Genomic DNA, 18,039 nt, shown 5'->3' on the forward strand with positions numbered 1-18,039 from the left:
AAATTAAGCAGGAAATAGTTCATGCAGTAGCCCTCAGGCCAGTCCGAACAGGACCAGATGTAAAGAATGTGCTCTATACCACCCCTGGGGAGAATGGCCCCACCTGGAGCCTCTGGCAGAAAGAACCTGGGGAAACTCGAGGTTGACCCCTGGGGTTTTGGAGTCAGGGATACAGAGGATCTGAGGCCCACTCTACTCCAACCGAAAAGGAGATATTGGCAGCATATGAAGGAGTTCAATCTGCTTCAGAAGTGGTCAGTACTGAAGCGCAGCTCCTCCTGGCACCCCGACTGCCGGTACTAGGCTGGATGTTCAAAGGAAGGGTCCCCTCTACACATCATGCAACTGATGCTACATGGAGCAAGTGGGTTGCACTGATTACTCAGTGGGCTTGAATAGGAAACCCCAGTCGCCCAGGAATCTTGGAAGTGATTATGGACTGGCCAGAAGGCAAATACTTTGGGATATCATCAGAGGAGGAGGTGGTCCGTGCTGAAGAAGCCCCACTGTACAACAAGCTACCAGAAAATGAGAAGAAATATGCCCTGTTCACTGATGGGTCCTGTTGTATTGTGGGAAAGCATCGGATAGGGAAAGCTGCTGTATGGAGTCCTACATGACGAGTTGCAGAAGCTGCTGAGGGAAAAGGTGAATCGAGTCTGCAGAAGTGAAAGCCATTCAGCTGGCTTTAGATATTGCTGAACGAGAAAAGTGGCCAGTTCTCTATCTCTATACTGATTCATGGATGGTAGTAAATGCCCTGTGGGGGTGGTTACAGCAATGGAAGCAGAACAACTGGGAGCGCAGGGGAAAACCCATCTGGGCTGCGGCATTGTGGCAAGATACTGCTGCCCGGGTAGAGAACCTGGTTGTAAAGGTACGCCATGTAGATACTCATGTGCCCAAGAATCGGGCTACTGAAGAACATCAAAACAACCAGCAGGTGGATCAGACTGCTAAGATTGAAGTGGCTCAGGTGGACCTGGAGTGGCAACATAAAGGTGAATTATTTATAGCCCGATGGGCCCATGACACCTCAAGCCATCAAGGTAGAGATGCAACATACAGATGGGCTCGTGATCGAGGGGTGGACCTGACCATGGACACTATAGCACAGGTTATTCATGATTGTGAAACATGTGCTGCAATCAAGCAAGCCAAACGGTCAAAGCTTCTTTGGTATGGAGGACGATGGTTGAAATATAAGTATGGAGAGGCCTGGCAGATTGATTACATCACACTCCCTCAAACCCGCAACGGCAAGCGCCACGTACTTACAATGGTGGAAGCAACCACCGGATGGCTAGAAACATATCCTGTGCCCCATGCCACCGCCCGGAACACTATCCTGGGCCTTGAAAAGCAAGTCCTATGGCGACATGGCACCCCAGAAAGAATTGAGTCAGACAATGGGACTCATTTCCGAAACAACCTTATAGACACGTGGGCCAGAGAACATGGTATTGAGTGGGTGTATCACATCCCCTATCATGCACCAGCCTCCGGGAAAGTTGAACGATACAATGGACTGTTGAAGACTACACTGAAAGCAATGGGTGCTGGGACATTCAAAAACTGGGATACGCATTTAGCAAAGGCCACCTGGTTAGTCAATACCAGGGGATCTGCCAGCGGAGCTGGACCTGCCCAATCAAACCTGTTACGCACTGTAGAAGGGGATAAAGTTCCTGTAGTGCACGTAAGAAACATGTTGGGTAAAACAGTCTGGGCTACTCCTTCCTCAGGAAAAGGCAAACCCATTCGTGGGATTGCTTTTGCTCAGGGAGGTCCCTGGATGCACTTGGTGGTTAATGCAAAAGAATGGGGAGGTCCGGTGTGTACCTCAAGGGGATTTAATACTGGGTGAGAATAGTCCATGAGTTGAATTGTAGTATGTTAATTATTACCTAATACTGTATGTCATCACTACCATGATTGCTATATACCATAGATGAAAATGGTGATTAATTAGAATGTATTGGGAAGAGTGTAACCTGAGCATGACATAAATGGTATGGAATAAGGGGTGGATATATGTCCTGGTTTCAGTTAGGACAGAGTTAATTTTCCTCCTAGTAGCGGGTAGGGTGCTATGTTTTGGATTAGGATGAGAAGAGTGCTGATAACATACCAGTGTTTTAATTGTTGCAGAGCAGCGCTTACACCAAGCCAAGGACTTTTCAGCTTCTCGCTGTCCTGCCAGCGAGCAGGCTAGGCGTGCAGCAGGAGCTGGGAGGGGACAGATCCAGGACAGCTGACCCAAACTGGCCAAAGGGGTATTCCATACCATCTGACGTCATGCTAAACAATATATAGCGGGTGGCTGGCTGGGGTGGGGAGTGGGCTGCTCGGGGATAGGCTGGGCATCAGTCAGCGGGTGGTGAGCGATTGCATTGTGCATCACTTGTTTCGTACACATTATTATTATTATTATTATTATTATTATTATTATTATTATTATTGTTATTTTCCTGTCTTAATAAACTGTCCTTATCTCAACCCACAGGCTTCACTTTCCTGTTTCTCTCCCCCATCTCTGAGAGGGAGGGTGGAGGGTGAGCGAACGGCTGTGTGGTGTTTAGCTGCCATCCGGGTTAACCCACAACAGCTCTTAACAATGTACACAGAAACAACTCTTATAAAAGAAACAAAGAACAAAATACTAAGACCACTGGAATAAGAGTTTAGAACCAAGCAACGAGGCAAGGACTACTGTTTGTTGTTGGTTTATTTTCCTCCAAGAGTTATTAGTTTTAATCCCAATTAATTTACATTCTTGTCGAAGAATTTTTTAACACTAAAAATATGCAACACTTAACATTAAAGCAACACGTGGGAGATTTCCAAATAGAAAGTTGGAATCTGCTACATTAGTCAGAAACATAACATCTTGAATGGGGGAAGGGAGATCTTAGATCCCAGATGGGTCAAACAATCTAGTGTCTGATCAATTAGCTTTCTTATTAATATTTCTTTAATATGTTAGAATCAAGACAAAAGCAACAAACCCTTTTTTTAGGGTTGTGGAAAATGACAGTCATTTGTGAATAGATATAGCACTTCATGATTGATCATGATCAACACTACAAGAGAGACAACTTCTAATTTTGATTGATTTTTTCATGTATCACAGCTCCTTCCTTCAGTCATACTTTATATTTTGCATGTAATTATAGGAAAATAACCTGATGTACCATTCTTTGTCATATTTCACTTGAGCTGCTTACATTAAAAACCTATGCAGCTTAGTGGAGAGCAAAAATGAAAATAACAAAGTCACATAACTAAGGTCTTTGCTCATATAATGAAATAAAATGAAATAATTTTATATGATTCTTGAGCATATGTAATTATTTTATTGGCTGCAAGTTTCGTTTGTGCATTCCTGTTTTTCATAAGGAACATTTTGTCCATTTGTGTATTTATTATTTTATAGAGGAGGAGTTCTTTGTAATCTCTGAAAATTATTAAGAGCATATATTTTCTCCTCCTCCACACATCTGTTGTGGAAAAAAAAAAAAACAAAAAAAAAACCACCCTCAGCTTTTTGGACTAGTTCACTGTATAAAAATAGTGTGAAGCATAGAAAAAAATATCATCAATAAAATACAAATAAGACACGAAATGTCATATGACCTGTCAGCTGTTAACATTTAATGACACTTAGGTTACCCGAATCTCCATTTCAGGAATTCATATGGGATTATTATTAGGGTATGCCTCAGAGGAACTGAGATTTGTGGAAGCCTAAGTACAGGTAGGAAGGGCTGAGGCCCAAGCCTGGGAAATGAAGGTATATAATGACAGGAAGGAGACTTGCCCCCTTTTGTGCATATATGTGCACATATTTGTACATGGGGCTTGGCTTGGAGTGAAGCACTGCTTCCATATTACCTCTGGGCTCCCCTAAGTCAGTGCTGGTGTTCAAATGAATGCAGCAACTTTTGCCTGCGACTGAAATGGGTACTGGGTATTAAAGGCTAGATCTTACAGATGCCCAAGGAGGAACAGAATATGATTTGTACCTTCTTCAGCTCTGCTGCACTCAGAGCCCATGTACTGCAACTCCACTGTCATTTTAGAAGTGCACTTTAGCCTATGAACGATTTGTGTGCAATTTTCACAGGAGCAGTGAAGCGTGACCCTCTCACTCTTTATTCCCAAGGCTCATGTATGAAAAAAATGATCCAACAGTGTCTCTTTTTCCCCGCTTATCATTGTCAAGCGGTAGATGTGCGTCACATTTGTGACACATCACTTAGAGCTGTGATACATGTCACATTATTTCTTTCTTCTTGCAAGCCCTTTCAGAAATTGACCCTTATTGTACTCTGCTCAAATAGAAGAGTACAGTAAAATGACTGCCATTTAGCAGAAGCATTATTTTATCTCAGATATTGCTTCTGATTTTCAGTACAACAGACTCAGAATAGTTAACAGAAGTCAATGCTTAATGATCAGTTCAATCAAAATATTTGGAGAGAAACTTCAATAGCCTGGTGACTTCCAGTATTTTCTTTTACAGATCTTGATTATCCATTCTTCTTTCTACTTTCATATTTTACCTGGTAGTATACTAGCTTACATAACTATTTTTTCTTTGACTTTAATTTCATCACTGTAAGCGGTGACCTGTTCTTTTAAGTTTATCCTTTTCACATCTGAAAGAAAGATTACACATCAGTAACAGAGAGAAATGAATTATCACATTTTTACTCTGTAGAGATATTAAAAGTGCTTTTTAACACTACTTTTACTGTTCAAAAACTTGAGCCAAAATTTCAGAGATGAGTGGCCATTTTGGAAACCACAAGGTCTCTCTAGCAAGGCAGTCAGCCCCTGCTAATTCTAAACATGAATCACTACACTTTGATTCCACACAGATACAGCCTTTCTTCTGTAGCCCTTTTTCTTTGATTTCTACTGGACTATCAGTTTACCTACTGCTTCTGTTTTCATCAACCCCCTAACCCAAAACAGTACCATTTTATTAAGGATTTTTCTTTTGCACTTATTTTCTGTATAGCTTGAAAAATGCGTATTTCCTTTCTAAAAACTTTCCCTTCTGTTGCTGGTTTTTTTTTTGAATTCTGTGTACATTTCTGTCTGTATCACTTTTTTTTTTTTTTTTTTTTTTCAGATCCTGTTGTGCTGCTGACAAAAGAGCATAATTTTCAGGGAGTCAGATTGTTATTAAAACTCTTTTCTGGAAAGCAGTGCATCAGGTCATACAAAAATAATGAGACTTTTTGTTTATACAACAGAATGCCAAGAAATCTTTATGCATTATAAAAAAAGAATTGAAGTATAAGTATTGAAGAAAAGAAAACAAGCAGCAGAAAGCTTAATTAATTTCCAAAATAGTGAATTAATTAAAACATTTGAAAAACAGCAGTAACAAAGAACAGTAATTTTAATTGCTATAAATGTTTAATAAAAACTTGCCCTGTTGGTCTACTGCTGACATAGAATTGCCTATTAAAATTGCTTAGTTAAGTGCCAAAATCAAAATAGTTTTTTTGTCCATGTCTGAAGCCAATTATTGTGTTCAAAACAATTTCAGGTTGTGTTTTTACTCTGACGATAGATACCCTTTATGCACATTTTCTACTTCTCTTTTGGTATCTTATTTTTCAAGAAAAGATTCTCCTTTAGCTTCCGCATAATTATATATTTCAGCCAGTAGTTAAGTTGCTTTTTCTTTGTGCACTTTTTCTATAAGCACTTTGTTTGAAAATTCACTGCTCCCTCCAGCTCTGACTAGTTCTGTTGATCATTTTATCCTTTCCTCACTGATCATCTCTATTCTATTTCAAAACCATTCTTAGCAACTCCTCTGCAATTCCCATTTGCTCCTCTATTTTTCCACTCTGCTACATCCTCAGTTCACAGGAGAATTTTTACTATCCAGCTGAATCATAACTGTCAAGAAGAGATGGATAGGGACAAATCATTGAATAATGAAACTAGACTTGTTTAGACTGATTATTTTGTACTCTCTATGACCTTAGTTTTTAAAATGGAGAATTTCCTCGATGTCTTATTCTGAAAAACAGCCTCAGTATAAAAGGTCCTCCTGAACTGATTGTATTTTAGAGTCATGGAACACATGGGCTAAGAAAAATATATAGCTGATTTCCATCTCCAATAACTTCAGTCTTGAAAATATATATATATATATATAAATGTTTATTGTTACATTCTTAAAGATTCAGGACTCCCCTCTGTCAGTTACCTAAACTTTCATATGAATTTTAAAAGGCCGAGAGATTAGAATATTAACTATATGATGCCACAAAGTATTATTAAAACAAGTAATTTTCTGATCTACCATTAAAATGAAGTAACAAAAAGTATGTTAAAAAAGAGAAGCCACAGTTTCTGTCTAGCCATTCTGCTGTATAGCTCTGGTTATGCTACTGTAGGGAAACTCAAGCTGTAATAAATCATGGCGTCTCTCCATGACAGCTTCAAATGAACATGTTTATTGGGACAGACAAGTACATCACTAAGACTGTTATTTACTTCAGGTGCAGACATACAGTACCAGCTGTTGGATTTAAATGCCAATTCTGTCATTGCAGCTGAAAACTATGGGAATTTTTCAAGTCACACACCAGCACAAGCAAAAACATGGCCATGACAGCATAACATAAGTAATACAGATTTTTTTGTTTTGTTTTTCATCTGCATGGAAACTATGGCTTGAAAGAAATAACAACAAAACCTGCTAACAATTCCACTCTAACCTCTAATGGCCTACATTTAGATTAAGTTCTAACATAGTAATTATAGTTTTTTAAGGAAGTTTAAAGAAAAGTATTCCTTGAAATATCCGTGGCTATAGCCACTGAATAATCATTGTATAAGACCAATCTCTAGCCATCATTTTTCACAAAAAAAAAAAAAAAGTTTTGCCAACAGGCAAACCCAAACACAAGACAGTTTTTCTTGCATAAATAGTCTAGAATGGAAGAACTCAGCACTACTAAGAGCTCTTTTTCTGCGACCAAACACAGGGATATAACCCAGACAGAGATGTGGGGAACCAACCTGGAAGGAAGGGAATCTGCATTTTCAGTAGGAGAAAATAAATAAATAAATAAATAAAACAAAACACAGAGATGATAGGCACACAGTATGAAATGTAATTTTAATTGTAGTACCTGGGGAAGATGGAATACCAGGTCAGGATGCAGTGGCTCCCACATCTAGGATTGTCAGGATTTCATCAAATAGGGATATCCACCATGGAAGAAAATACCTGCTTCAAGAGGAGGTTAGCAGCCTCATGGGAAGAAATATATACTGGTCTTGATGACCCTTGTCCCTTCCAACTAAGGATATTCTACGGTTTTATGATTCTTTGCTATATTTATATTTATAAATGGCAACAGTTTGCACTGTGACTTCAACTCTGCTGCAGAACAGTTCAGGCATCACAGAAGGTCAGTGGGATGTAAAGGCTCCGACCCATTACTAGTCAAAACATCTCAGCAGCAGGGAGTTCCTGAGAGAGAGCAAGCTAACTGTGCATAAAGCACTAGCTGGCTCCATGGAAAGGAAAGGAGGTGACAGCCACCTTATAAACACAAGAACTATTCAGTAGCCTTATTCAAATTCCCTGTCCTTCAAGTTTAAGGACTGTTGTGTGATGCTAAGACCAAAAGAAAAACAATGACCACAAAAAACAAATGAGAGAGACTATGTCTTAATACTGAGAGGACTTTTGCTACTATTCCAACATCACAAAGTGAAGGATGAGATAGTTAAAGGTCCCCAGCTGAGGGAATTAATCCTGTCTGACAACCAATGCATGAAGCCTAACCAGAACAAAATCAAAGATATTAAAGATATATTGCCAATACTAATGCTGCTCTTTGGCCATGCCTCATTCAGTCTTCAGTCTAAGGTACTTTACTAATTATTGTGGACACTGATGTATGTTATTCATATAAGACTGATGTGATGACAGTCTTCTAGAGTAAGTGAAAGAGGTGAGGATACAGGTGGTGTATTTATTAGTCCTTCACCTTGAGCATAGATGTTATAGCACTGACTTACAAATACTACAAGATGCATATGCAACTTCATTGATGTTTGATATGAAAACCTGAGCTAAAACTATGAAAATTTTATTTTTTATATCACAGATGATATTTCTTGAAGCAAAACCACTGGCAAGAGATCATGTTCCATACAAAAAAAAAAAAAAAAAGACAATCTTGTTCTATCCGAGACTTAGTGAAGAGGAACTTAAAAGATTTGGCAGAAGTCTACTAGAAAGCAGGTATTATTTATCTTATGAAATAGTGGAAATCTAGAGAAAGGGTATGTGGAAAGAAGACTAATTACAATTAGAAAATTGCAATAGAGAATCTGGAAAAACAAGACCTTAAAGACAATTGTTTTTTTTTTCTTCAGTTGTTGTTTTTTGTTTGTTTGTTTGTCTGTTTTTCTGAGAAACAGAAGCATGCAAAGAACTGCAGTTACTAAAAACAAAGACTTCAGTTAACCCAGGATGATCTTCTAGAAGCAGTATAAATTCTTGAAATGTAATGAGGTATAATTTCTCCACCAAATTATCTTCCTTATTTAAAATCTCAAGTAGTGCTTTACACTACTCAAGATCAAATGTAGAATAATAGCCCACTGATAACTTCCTTGGTTTTCTAAAAAGAAAGTAGAAAATAATTTGGATGGAAGCAATCCTACAACTATATTCTTCATTATTCCAGGACAAAGGACAGACCATGGTAGCAGAATAAGAACAGCAATTTTCAGAAAGGCAGATGTTAATTTGAAGGGATGAGTGGGAGAGCAATCTATGTGTGTGTTATATATATGAAATATATATATTTTTTTAATCTTCTAGGCTGTTCTACAAGAGAACTGGCAGTTCCTGAGAATGACAGCGTTAAAAAGACAGAACACAGACTATTATAATTCAAAGGAAAGATAGTTAATTCAATAAAATACAAATCTAATCAGAAATGTTTCAATGTTAAGGGAAAAAGAAGGGGAAAAAAAATGCAAACTGACAAAAATACCATTGCCAAAGGATAGGTACAAAGGAATGACAGAAAAATGAAGACATGAAAATAATCAGAAAGGCTCTCCATGAAATCAGATACAACAAGAAGAGGCTTTATAAACACAGTAGAAAATGAAATCAAAAGGAAAGAAAAGTCTCCTATTTAATGAGAAAAGAGAACAGAAAAAAAAAAGAGATTATGCACAACAGACTAAATTCAATGCCCTCTTTGATTTTTTCTTTAAAAATAAATAAATAAATAAATAAATAAAAATAGAGAGAGACAGAGAAAGGAAGAAAATTATAGTTTTAACCAGATTCTTCACACAATTTGTTTTATCACAAGGTTGTCAGTGAGAATATGCAAATAAGCAGGTTAAAGACTATTTAGATAAATGAGTTGAATTCAAGTCAGAACAACCTTATAAATGTATTGTTAAATTCTTAGACAAAAAAATCTAATCAGAGATTTAAAAATATTAGTGGTTCTCTTCAATAGATCATGGAAGACAGGTGGTTTGAGAATGCAGAAGAATGTGAAATTCTGTAACAACACAAAAACTGAAAGGAAGGGTGGGGGAGGAATGTAAAGGGATTATATATCATGACAACTACCTTCAGGAAATAATTATCAATCGATTTATATTAAGGGACAATAAGATGATTAAGACAGCTGGTATAGTTTTGTCATAGATCAAATAGTGCCAAAAGAAATAGTGTCTTATTTTCTCTAAGATGGAATAATTGGCCTCTACCAGGTTATAGCAGAACATGTAACTGACTTCAGTAATGTTTTTCCCATTGCTCTACAGGACTTTACAGGACTTTCTCATAAGAGAACAAAAGAACCTAGATAAAAAAGTGAGTACTCACTACTTGATAAAATACACTCTGAGTCATTATCAGTGTTTCCTATTATAATGAGAAGGTAATAGGTGGCAATGAGGTAAAATATAATGTCTTCGGGAAAGAGCTCATGGAGGAATAGCCAAATGACTCAAAAAACAAACAAACAAAAAAAACTTGAATGGTTAAAGGGAGAGTCTGAATGGTTAAGGAGAGATTCATATCTAAGGACAGAGAGCAGAAAAGAAGGAAGAAAAAATGACTTTAATTATAAGGATAATCCACACTCTAAACAATTAATGGCAGAGGTTGTAGATACAAACGTCCTTCGAACTCAACTAAACCTCACAGAATCATAGAATGGCTTGGTTTGGAAGGAACCTTCAAGATCATCTAGTTCCGACCCCCCTTCCATGGGTAGGGATGCCACCCACTAGGTCAGGTTGCCCAGGGCCTCATCCAACCTGATCTTGAACACTTCCAGAGATGTGGCATCCACACCTTCTCTGGGCAACCTGTTCTAGTGCCTCACCACCTGCTGAGTGAAGAATTTCCTCCTAACATCGGATCTAAATTTGTCCTCATTTAAAAAAACATGAAGCACAGAGGAAGAGAGGAAGCACAGAGGAAGACGAAGCACCTCATTTAGTTTAAAACCATGAAGCATGAAGATGATTAGGGGACTGGACCACCTGTCATATGAGAACACAAAAAGAAGGACTAAGGAGAATCTCCATCCTTTACTGGATGCAGGGGGAAATTTAGTGACAATAGATGAGGAAAATGTTGAGGTGTTTAATGCCTTCATTGCCTCAGTCTTTAGCGGCAAGACCAATTGTTCTCTGGATACTCAGTACCCTGAGCTGGTGGAAGGGGATGGGGAGCAGAATGTGACCCTCATAATCCACGAGGAAATGGTTGGCGACCTGCTACAGCACTTAGATATACGCAAGTTGATGGGGCCAGATAGGATCCACCCAAGGGTACTGAAAGAACTGGAGGAAGAGCTGACCAAACCACTTTCCATCATTTATCGGCAGTCCTGGTTATCAGGGGAGGTCCCAGTCGACTGGCGGCTAGCAAACGTGACGCCCATCTACAAGAAGGGCCAGAGGGTAGACCCGGGAAACTATAGGCTAGTTAATTTGACTTCAGTGCCAGGGAAGCTCATGGAACAGATTATCTTGAGTGTCATCACACGACACTTGCAGGGCAACCAGGCGATCAGGCCCAGTCAGCATGGGTTTATGAAAGGCAGGTCCTGCTTGACGAACCTGATCTCCTTCTATGACAAAGTGATGTGCTTAGTGGATGAGGGAAAGGCTATGGATGTGGTCTACCTTGACTTCAGTAAGGCTTTTGACACTGTTTCCCACAGAATTCTCCTGAAGAAACTGGCTGCTCTTGGCTTGGACTGGCGTATGATTCCTTGGGTTACAAACTGGCTTGATAGCCGGGCCCAAAGAGTTGTGGTGAATGGAGTCAAAGCCAGTTGGAGGACGGTCACTAGTGGCATCCCCCAGGGCTCAGTACTGGGGCCAGTCCTCTTTAATATCTTTATCGATGATCTGGATGAGGGGTCGAGTGCACCCTCAGTACGTTTGCAGACGACACCAAGTTAGATGCATGTGTTGATCAGCTCGAGGGTAGGAAGGTTCTGCAGGAGGATCTGGATAGGCTGGACCGATGGGCTGAGGCCAACTGTATGAGGTTCAACAAGGCCAAGTGCCGGGTCCTGCACCTGGGGCGTAACAACCCCAAGCAGTGCTACAGGCTGGGAGATGAGTGGTTGGAAAGCTGCCTGGCAGAGAAGGACCTGGGAGTATTGATTGATAGTCAGCTGAATATGAGCCAGCAGTGTGCTCAGGTGGCCAAGAAGGCCAACAGTATCCTGGCTTGTATAAGAAGCAGTGTGGCCAGCAGGTCTAGGGAAGCGATTGTCCTCCTGTACTCGGCTCTGGTGAGGCCGCACCTCGAGTACTGTGTTCAGTTTTGGACCCCTCACTACAAGAAGGACATGGAGGTGCTCGAGAGAGTCCAGAGAAGGGCAACGAAGCTGGTGAGGGGTCTGGAGAACAAGTCTTAAAAGGAGCGGCTGAGGGAGCTGGTCTTGTTCAGCCTGGAGAAGAGGAGGCTCAGGGGTGACCTTATCGCTCTCTATAGGTACCTTAAGGGAGGCTGTAGCAAGGTGGGGATTGGTCTATTCTCCCACATACCTAGTGATAGGACGAGGGGGAATGGGCTAAAGTTGCCCCAAGAGAGGTTTAGGTTGGATATTAGGAAGAGCATCTTTACCGAAAGGGTTGTTAGGCATTGGAATAGGCTGCCCAGGGAAATGGTTGAGTCACCATCCCTGGAGGTCTTTAAAAGACGTTTAGACATAGAGCTTAGTGATGTGGTTTAGCGAAGGGCTTGTTAGTGTTAGGTCAGAGGTTGGACTAGGTGATCTTGGAGGTCTCTTCCAACTTAGATGATTCTGTGATTCTGTGATTCTGTGACAGGCTGAGAGAACTGGGCCTGTTTAGCCTGGAAAAGAGAAGACTGAGCGGAGACCCCATCAATTCATATAAATATCTGAGGGGAGGGCACTGAGAGGGTGAAGACAGTCTCTTTTCAGTTGTGCGCAGTGAGAGGACGAAAGGCAATGGGCAGAAACTGAAGCACAGGAAGTTCCGGCTGAATATGAGAGGGCATTTCTTTACTGGGAGGGTGACAGAGCACTGGAACAGGTTGCCCAGAGAGGCTGCGGAGTCTCCTCCTCTGGAGATATTCAAAAGCCACCTGGATGCCATCCTACCCAATTTGCTCTAGGTGATCCTGCTCGGCAGGGAGGTTGGACTAGATGATCTTCAGAGGTCCCTTCCAAACTCGGCCATTCTGTGATTCTGTGATTCATTCCCCCTTGTCCTACCATTATCTGCCCAAGCAAAAAGTTGCTCTCCATCTATTTTATAAGTCCCCTTTAAGTACTGAAAAGCTGCAGTGAGGTCTCCCCAGAATATTCCGTTCTTCATGCTGAACATCCCCCAGCACTCTCAAACTTTTATTCATGAGCACTTGAGGTGCTCCAGCCCCTCATCGTCAGGGATGTTCCAGTCTGTTTTAGAACTTTTACTCTGATGCCTTGCCAAACACATTGTGAATGTTATGTGGCTTTCAGATGTTTACTCTGTATATCCAACTGTTTAATTTTAGTGAGGAACATATGTAGCACAGGCTTCATATGTAGTCTGTTAATAATGCTGCTTCTAATATTACATATTCTGGTTTTCATCTCTACAATCAATTTCTTACATCTTTTTCAGTCTCAGCTGGAAGCAGACTGTTTAAAAGTATAGTGATATTAAGTGTTTCCCAGCAACTACTGCATCACTCCCAGTGACCTTCAAATTACATTTAACATTTGTCTTGGACAAAACTATAAGGTTGCTCATTGTTGTGGACAGGAAGATTCATCTGGTACTGTTAACCTGATCAGTAGTGAAATAAAAAGTCAACTGAGCTTACATTTTTATAACCCCAGGAGAAAATTAAAGAACATGTTAGTTGGTTTAACGAAATGATAACAGACAGAGAATCTGTGTCCAAGCTTATAAATGACAGTAGCTTAGTAAGCCCTTTATATCACATATAGCCATAAAATACTTCCCCTGTATTAATTTAAGGACAATCTTACTTTTATCTTCTTTTCCTTCAAGAGTTCCTTTGCTTTGTCCGTCAGAAAGAAAACAAGTAAAGGAGACTGCAGGAATCAAAAACATACAAATTATCATGTACTTAAAAAAAAAAAATTGTCGTGGAGAGATTTATTCTACTAGCTTTAATTATCTAAGGTTATGTGTCCATTAGTGAGTTGTTTTGTGCAACAGAAACAGATCGATAGAATGAAATGGATGGTGCTAAAACTCCTGAGCCTTATTTCTGTTCTTCCTTATTTCATTTTCAATAACAAACTGCTGTCTGCTATTTAACCTTTCTTTTTAATCCAAGCTGATAATGTCCGCTGAACGGCATCTCCCCCAGTGACAATGTGGTGAACTCAGTACAGACACTAACCAGCTCTTTTGGAATAACACCATAGTGATCTAAGATCCATCTAACTGTACACCCTTTTCTCTAGGGTACATGGAGACATGCAAACTGACTTCTGGGAGTCTTTGCATGGGGATCGCTTTACCGTTTCCCATGGTCACTCATGGATGTTCCAAGCACAAGAGATACACATTATTCCTTTAGGAAACGGGTTACTTTGTTCTCTATGCTCTTTTTGACCACCAATAAATGTTAGCATGTAGCTTTGACCCTCCACAACCCTCAGAAAACTTCATAGACCTAAATTAGAGCAGGCTGCTGGAGAAAATAAAGTAGACAAGTGCTGCAGTGTAAAGTTTGGAAGAAATGTTTGAAGGTGGATACTGGCAAGACATGGCATTCTTTGCTGTTTCACTATATAGCAGAAGATAAATCAGGAAAGAGGCTGTTGGGCCCATCAGGGACAAACATTAACAAAAGCAGCCAGTATGTTACAACCAAATCTTGTTACAGGCAAATGGGAACGAACCCTTTATAGAACTAAGGATTTATTTATTTTTTTAAACTCAATTAGTATTTCCACAGTCTTGTAGTCCAAATAATTTAATAAAGGAAAACTTCAATAATTGAATTTAAATTGTTATATAAAAAACTTCAGAGTACCTACCTCTTTTCTCTGATGCTGAGACCATCTGTGTAACATAGGCAGGCAGAATAGTGCCCGTAGGAAGAGCCTAAATGATGGATTTATATAAACGTTTAACATTCAAAAGTCCAAAATTGAAGGGGGAAAATATATATATATATATATATATATGCTCACTGCAATCAAGGTACCTACAACAAAATTCTCCACTTTTGTAAAACGTATTAAGTGGAAACATTTTAAGTTTGAAATTAGAATGCTCAAAAGAGAGAAAAAACTTACTATAGTTTAGATGAGGTCTCAAAATAGAGTTACAGTTTCCTACTCAGGGAGTGATTTACTGGTGAATAGAGGTGATCCACTTTACATCAGTGCTAACATCAGCTGATGAGAACCTTACCACATGTTAGTGGGTAGTATTGGTGGTAGGGGAACGGTTGGACTAGATGATTCAGGAAGTATTTTCCAACCTGAAGAATTCTATTATTCTGTGTTCTCAAATTTTGGTTAAATATTGACTGCATGCTCATAACTGAGACATTGGATGTGACATGTGCTGCATAGCATGTAGGACTATAACTATTTTCACAAGACTTCTAGCTGTAACGTGTGCAGCGAACTATGTACTTGATTAAGATGTAATGTTAAATCTCTTTGGCTCCCTGAAAGAACAAGCCCCTTCTTCCTGCAGAAATGCACTAACAGCTGCACTTGATAGGTGTTGTTCATACATGCATACATCCAAAAGTTCACAACAAAGTGATTTGTTGAAAGCATTTTTGGTGGATTGACTTTAGCTCGGTCCCCTTCCTTAATAGGATTTGAGAGGGTATTGGGAGAGAAAATAATAAGAAAAAGTTCATGGGACAAGATGAAACAGGGAAAAAAGCAGGGAGATTGCTTGCTGATTATTGTCATGGGGAAAATAAATAAATAAACTTGGAGAAAATTAATTTGATTGCTAGTTAAAAATAGGCTTGGATATTGATTCATCTGACCCCTCTACCTCCTCCAGTGCAGGGGAATGAGGGCTGTGGTCAGTCCCTCACAGCTTTTCTCTACCGTCCCTTCCTCCACACACTTTTCCCTATTCCACTGAGGGTCCTTCCACATGGTGCAGCCATCCAGCGTAAATTTGCCCCAGCATGGGTCCTCCACAGACTGCAGTGTAAATTTCTGCTCCACCATGGAGCACCATCTTATCCACCTCCTCTTCTGACCTTGGTGTTGCCTCTGCTATTCAACACTTTTTGTGCCTCCTCCTCCATTCCTGTCCATCACTTTCTGACCTTCCTTCCCCAGGCTGCCCCCAAGGCGCTGCCATCTTGGCTGCGGGGCCCGGCCATGCCCTGCGGTGGGGCCGTTGGAGCCGGCTGGCACCAGCAGAGGGCAGCCCTGGCACCACATCATGCAGCAGCCCTGTAGCACCCCACTGCCAGCACCTGGGCATCTGTACCATTCTTCAAACCCAAAGAACTTCACCGGTGTAAAAACTGTATTGACAAAGGATGTTGTTAGTGAGATGGGACACTGAAATGTAGACACTTTTTCATAGTTGAAGATTAGTCATAAATGAATCCTCAGAAACATAAAATTGGAAACCATTAGAAGAATCTTGTAATAGCCAACCTAAAGAACTTTTCTCACGCTCCACAAAGAGTTCACATGTACACACACCCCTCCGTAAGCAAGGTACCTACATTTTGTAACTAGCACTAGATTTCTCAGGTGTTTAAGATTTGAAAAATATATATGTAAAATCTATTCCAATAACTATCAAATCAATTTAAGTGAATTTCTACTTTAAAGAATTGTTAAGTATATTATATGTAAGCACTTTTTTTGTTGTTGATAAGGGTGAAAATAGCAAAAAAAAATGATGTCAACTTCATTAAAAAAAAAAAAAAAGATGTTTAGGTACATGAAATTTGTCACTAGACAGAATATTTATGACAGTTTGGGGACAGAATATTTTCCACTGATTCCAAATTGAAATCTAATCTGACACTGGAAATAGTAAGTAACTGCTGCTTTGGATTTATAATGTTCGGTGTTAAAAAATAAATAAATAATAAAAAATAAATAAAATTGAGCTATCATACTGGATCTAGCTGGAGTTAATTTACTTCATACCACACCATAGATTTTGGCTGTTGCTGAATAGTGTTTGCACAGTGTCAAGACTTTCTCTTTTTCTGACTCTCATCTCATCCTCCACTGTGAGTAGCCTTTGGGTGGGCTAGGTGTGTGAGTGGACACAACCAGGACAGCAGACCTGAACTGGCCAAAGGGATATCTGATGCTATATAATGTTGTGCTCAGCAATAAAAACTCAGGGAAAAGAGGAGGAAGGAGGGATATTTGTGGTTATGATGTTTGTTTTCCCAAGCAATCATTAACCTGTTGAGTCCCTGCTTTCCAGCCAACAGCTGGACATCTGCTTCCCAATGGGAAGTAGTGAATGAGTTTCTCTTTTTGTTTTGCTTGTGGGCACAGTTTTGCTTCACATGTTAAACTGTCTTTATGTCAAACCATGAGTTTTTATCTTGTGCTCTTCCAATTCACCCCCTCATCCTACTGGATGAGGAGTGGGCAAGTGAGTGAGTGGTGCCTAGCTGCTGACTATGGTAAACCCAACACAGTGTGCTTGCTTATTTATCTATTTATTTAATTATGTATTCACATCGCTAATTTAATGTTAATATTTATAGTAAACATATTAATTAACTAATTAATAATGAAATCATTTATAGAGTAGAAGAATGTACCCACTTTTGGAAATGTGTTAAAGTTGGAGGACTTCAAACAGTTTTAAATAGCTTTTCAACTGGGAGAATTAGAACAGCAACCAGATGATCCAAAGTTTTCTTCAAAGCCTGTAAAGAAACTTGCTGGACATGAACCTATGTCTTCTGAAAAACAGGATAGAGAGCAATTGACTCTCTTCAGCCGTAGTTCAACAAACATGAAAGACATCACTTGGCATTATGTATATGCAAGCAGATAAACACCGTCAGTGTCAACTAGGACCACTTTTCCATTATAAAACAGAAAAGATACCATGGGATACCTAAATCTGACCAGATCAGGGCAAATTAGTCTCAAAAGAGCAAGTATGATGATAGTGTGGATTTTTCATATATTGAAGATGATATGAAGATGGTTTTCCTTGAAGCCGAGAAAGTTGGGGTTATTTTGCCTAGAGAAAGAAGGCTCCAGGGAGATCTCATTGCAGCCTTCCAGCACCTAAAGGGGGCCTACAAGAAAGATGGGGTGAGAGTCTATCAGGGAGTGTAGTAATGGGACAAGGGGTAATGGTTTTAAATTAAAGAAAGGTAGCTTTAGCTTAGACATTAGGAAGAAATTCTTCACTCAGAGGGTGATGAGGCACAGGAACAGGTTGCCCAGAAAAGTTGTGGATGCCCTCAAAGTGTTCAGGGCCTGGTTGGATGGGACTTTGAGCAACCTGGTTTAGTGGAAG

General features: G+C 39.8%; 1 protein-coding gene across 3 annotated transcripts in view; it reads left to right on the forward strand.

Moving 5' to 3' along the window:
- Positions 1-486: 486 nt before the first annotated feature.
- Positions 487-18,039, forward strand: part of LOC308188541 (uncharacterized protein) — a 259,739-nt gene continuing 242,186 nt past the window's right edge. For all 3 annotated transcript variants that reach the window (XM_080577741.1, XM_080577740.1, XM_080577739.1), the window contains exon 1: positions 487-2,075. In XM_080577741.1, the coding sequence (XP_080433867.1) occupies positions 746-1,867 (1,122 nt within the window). In that variant the 5' untranslated portion in view covers positions 487-745 and the 3' untranslated portion in view covers positions 1,868-2,075. The remainder of the gene's footprint in view (positions 2,076-18,039) is intronic.

Source organism: Anser brachyrhynchus (assembly GCF_964034855.1).
Source record: "Anser brachyrhynchus genome assembly, chromosome: 1".
In the NCBI taxonomy this organism is placed as follows: Eukaryota; Metazoa; Chordata; class Aves; order Anseriformes; family Anatidae; genus Anser; species Anser brachyrhynchus.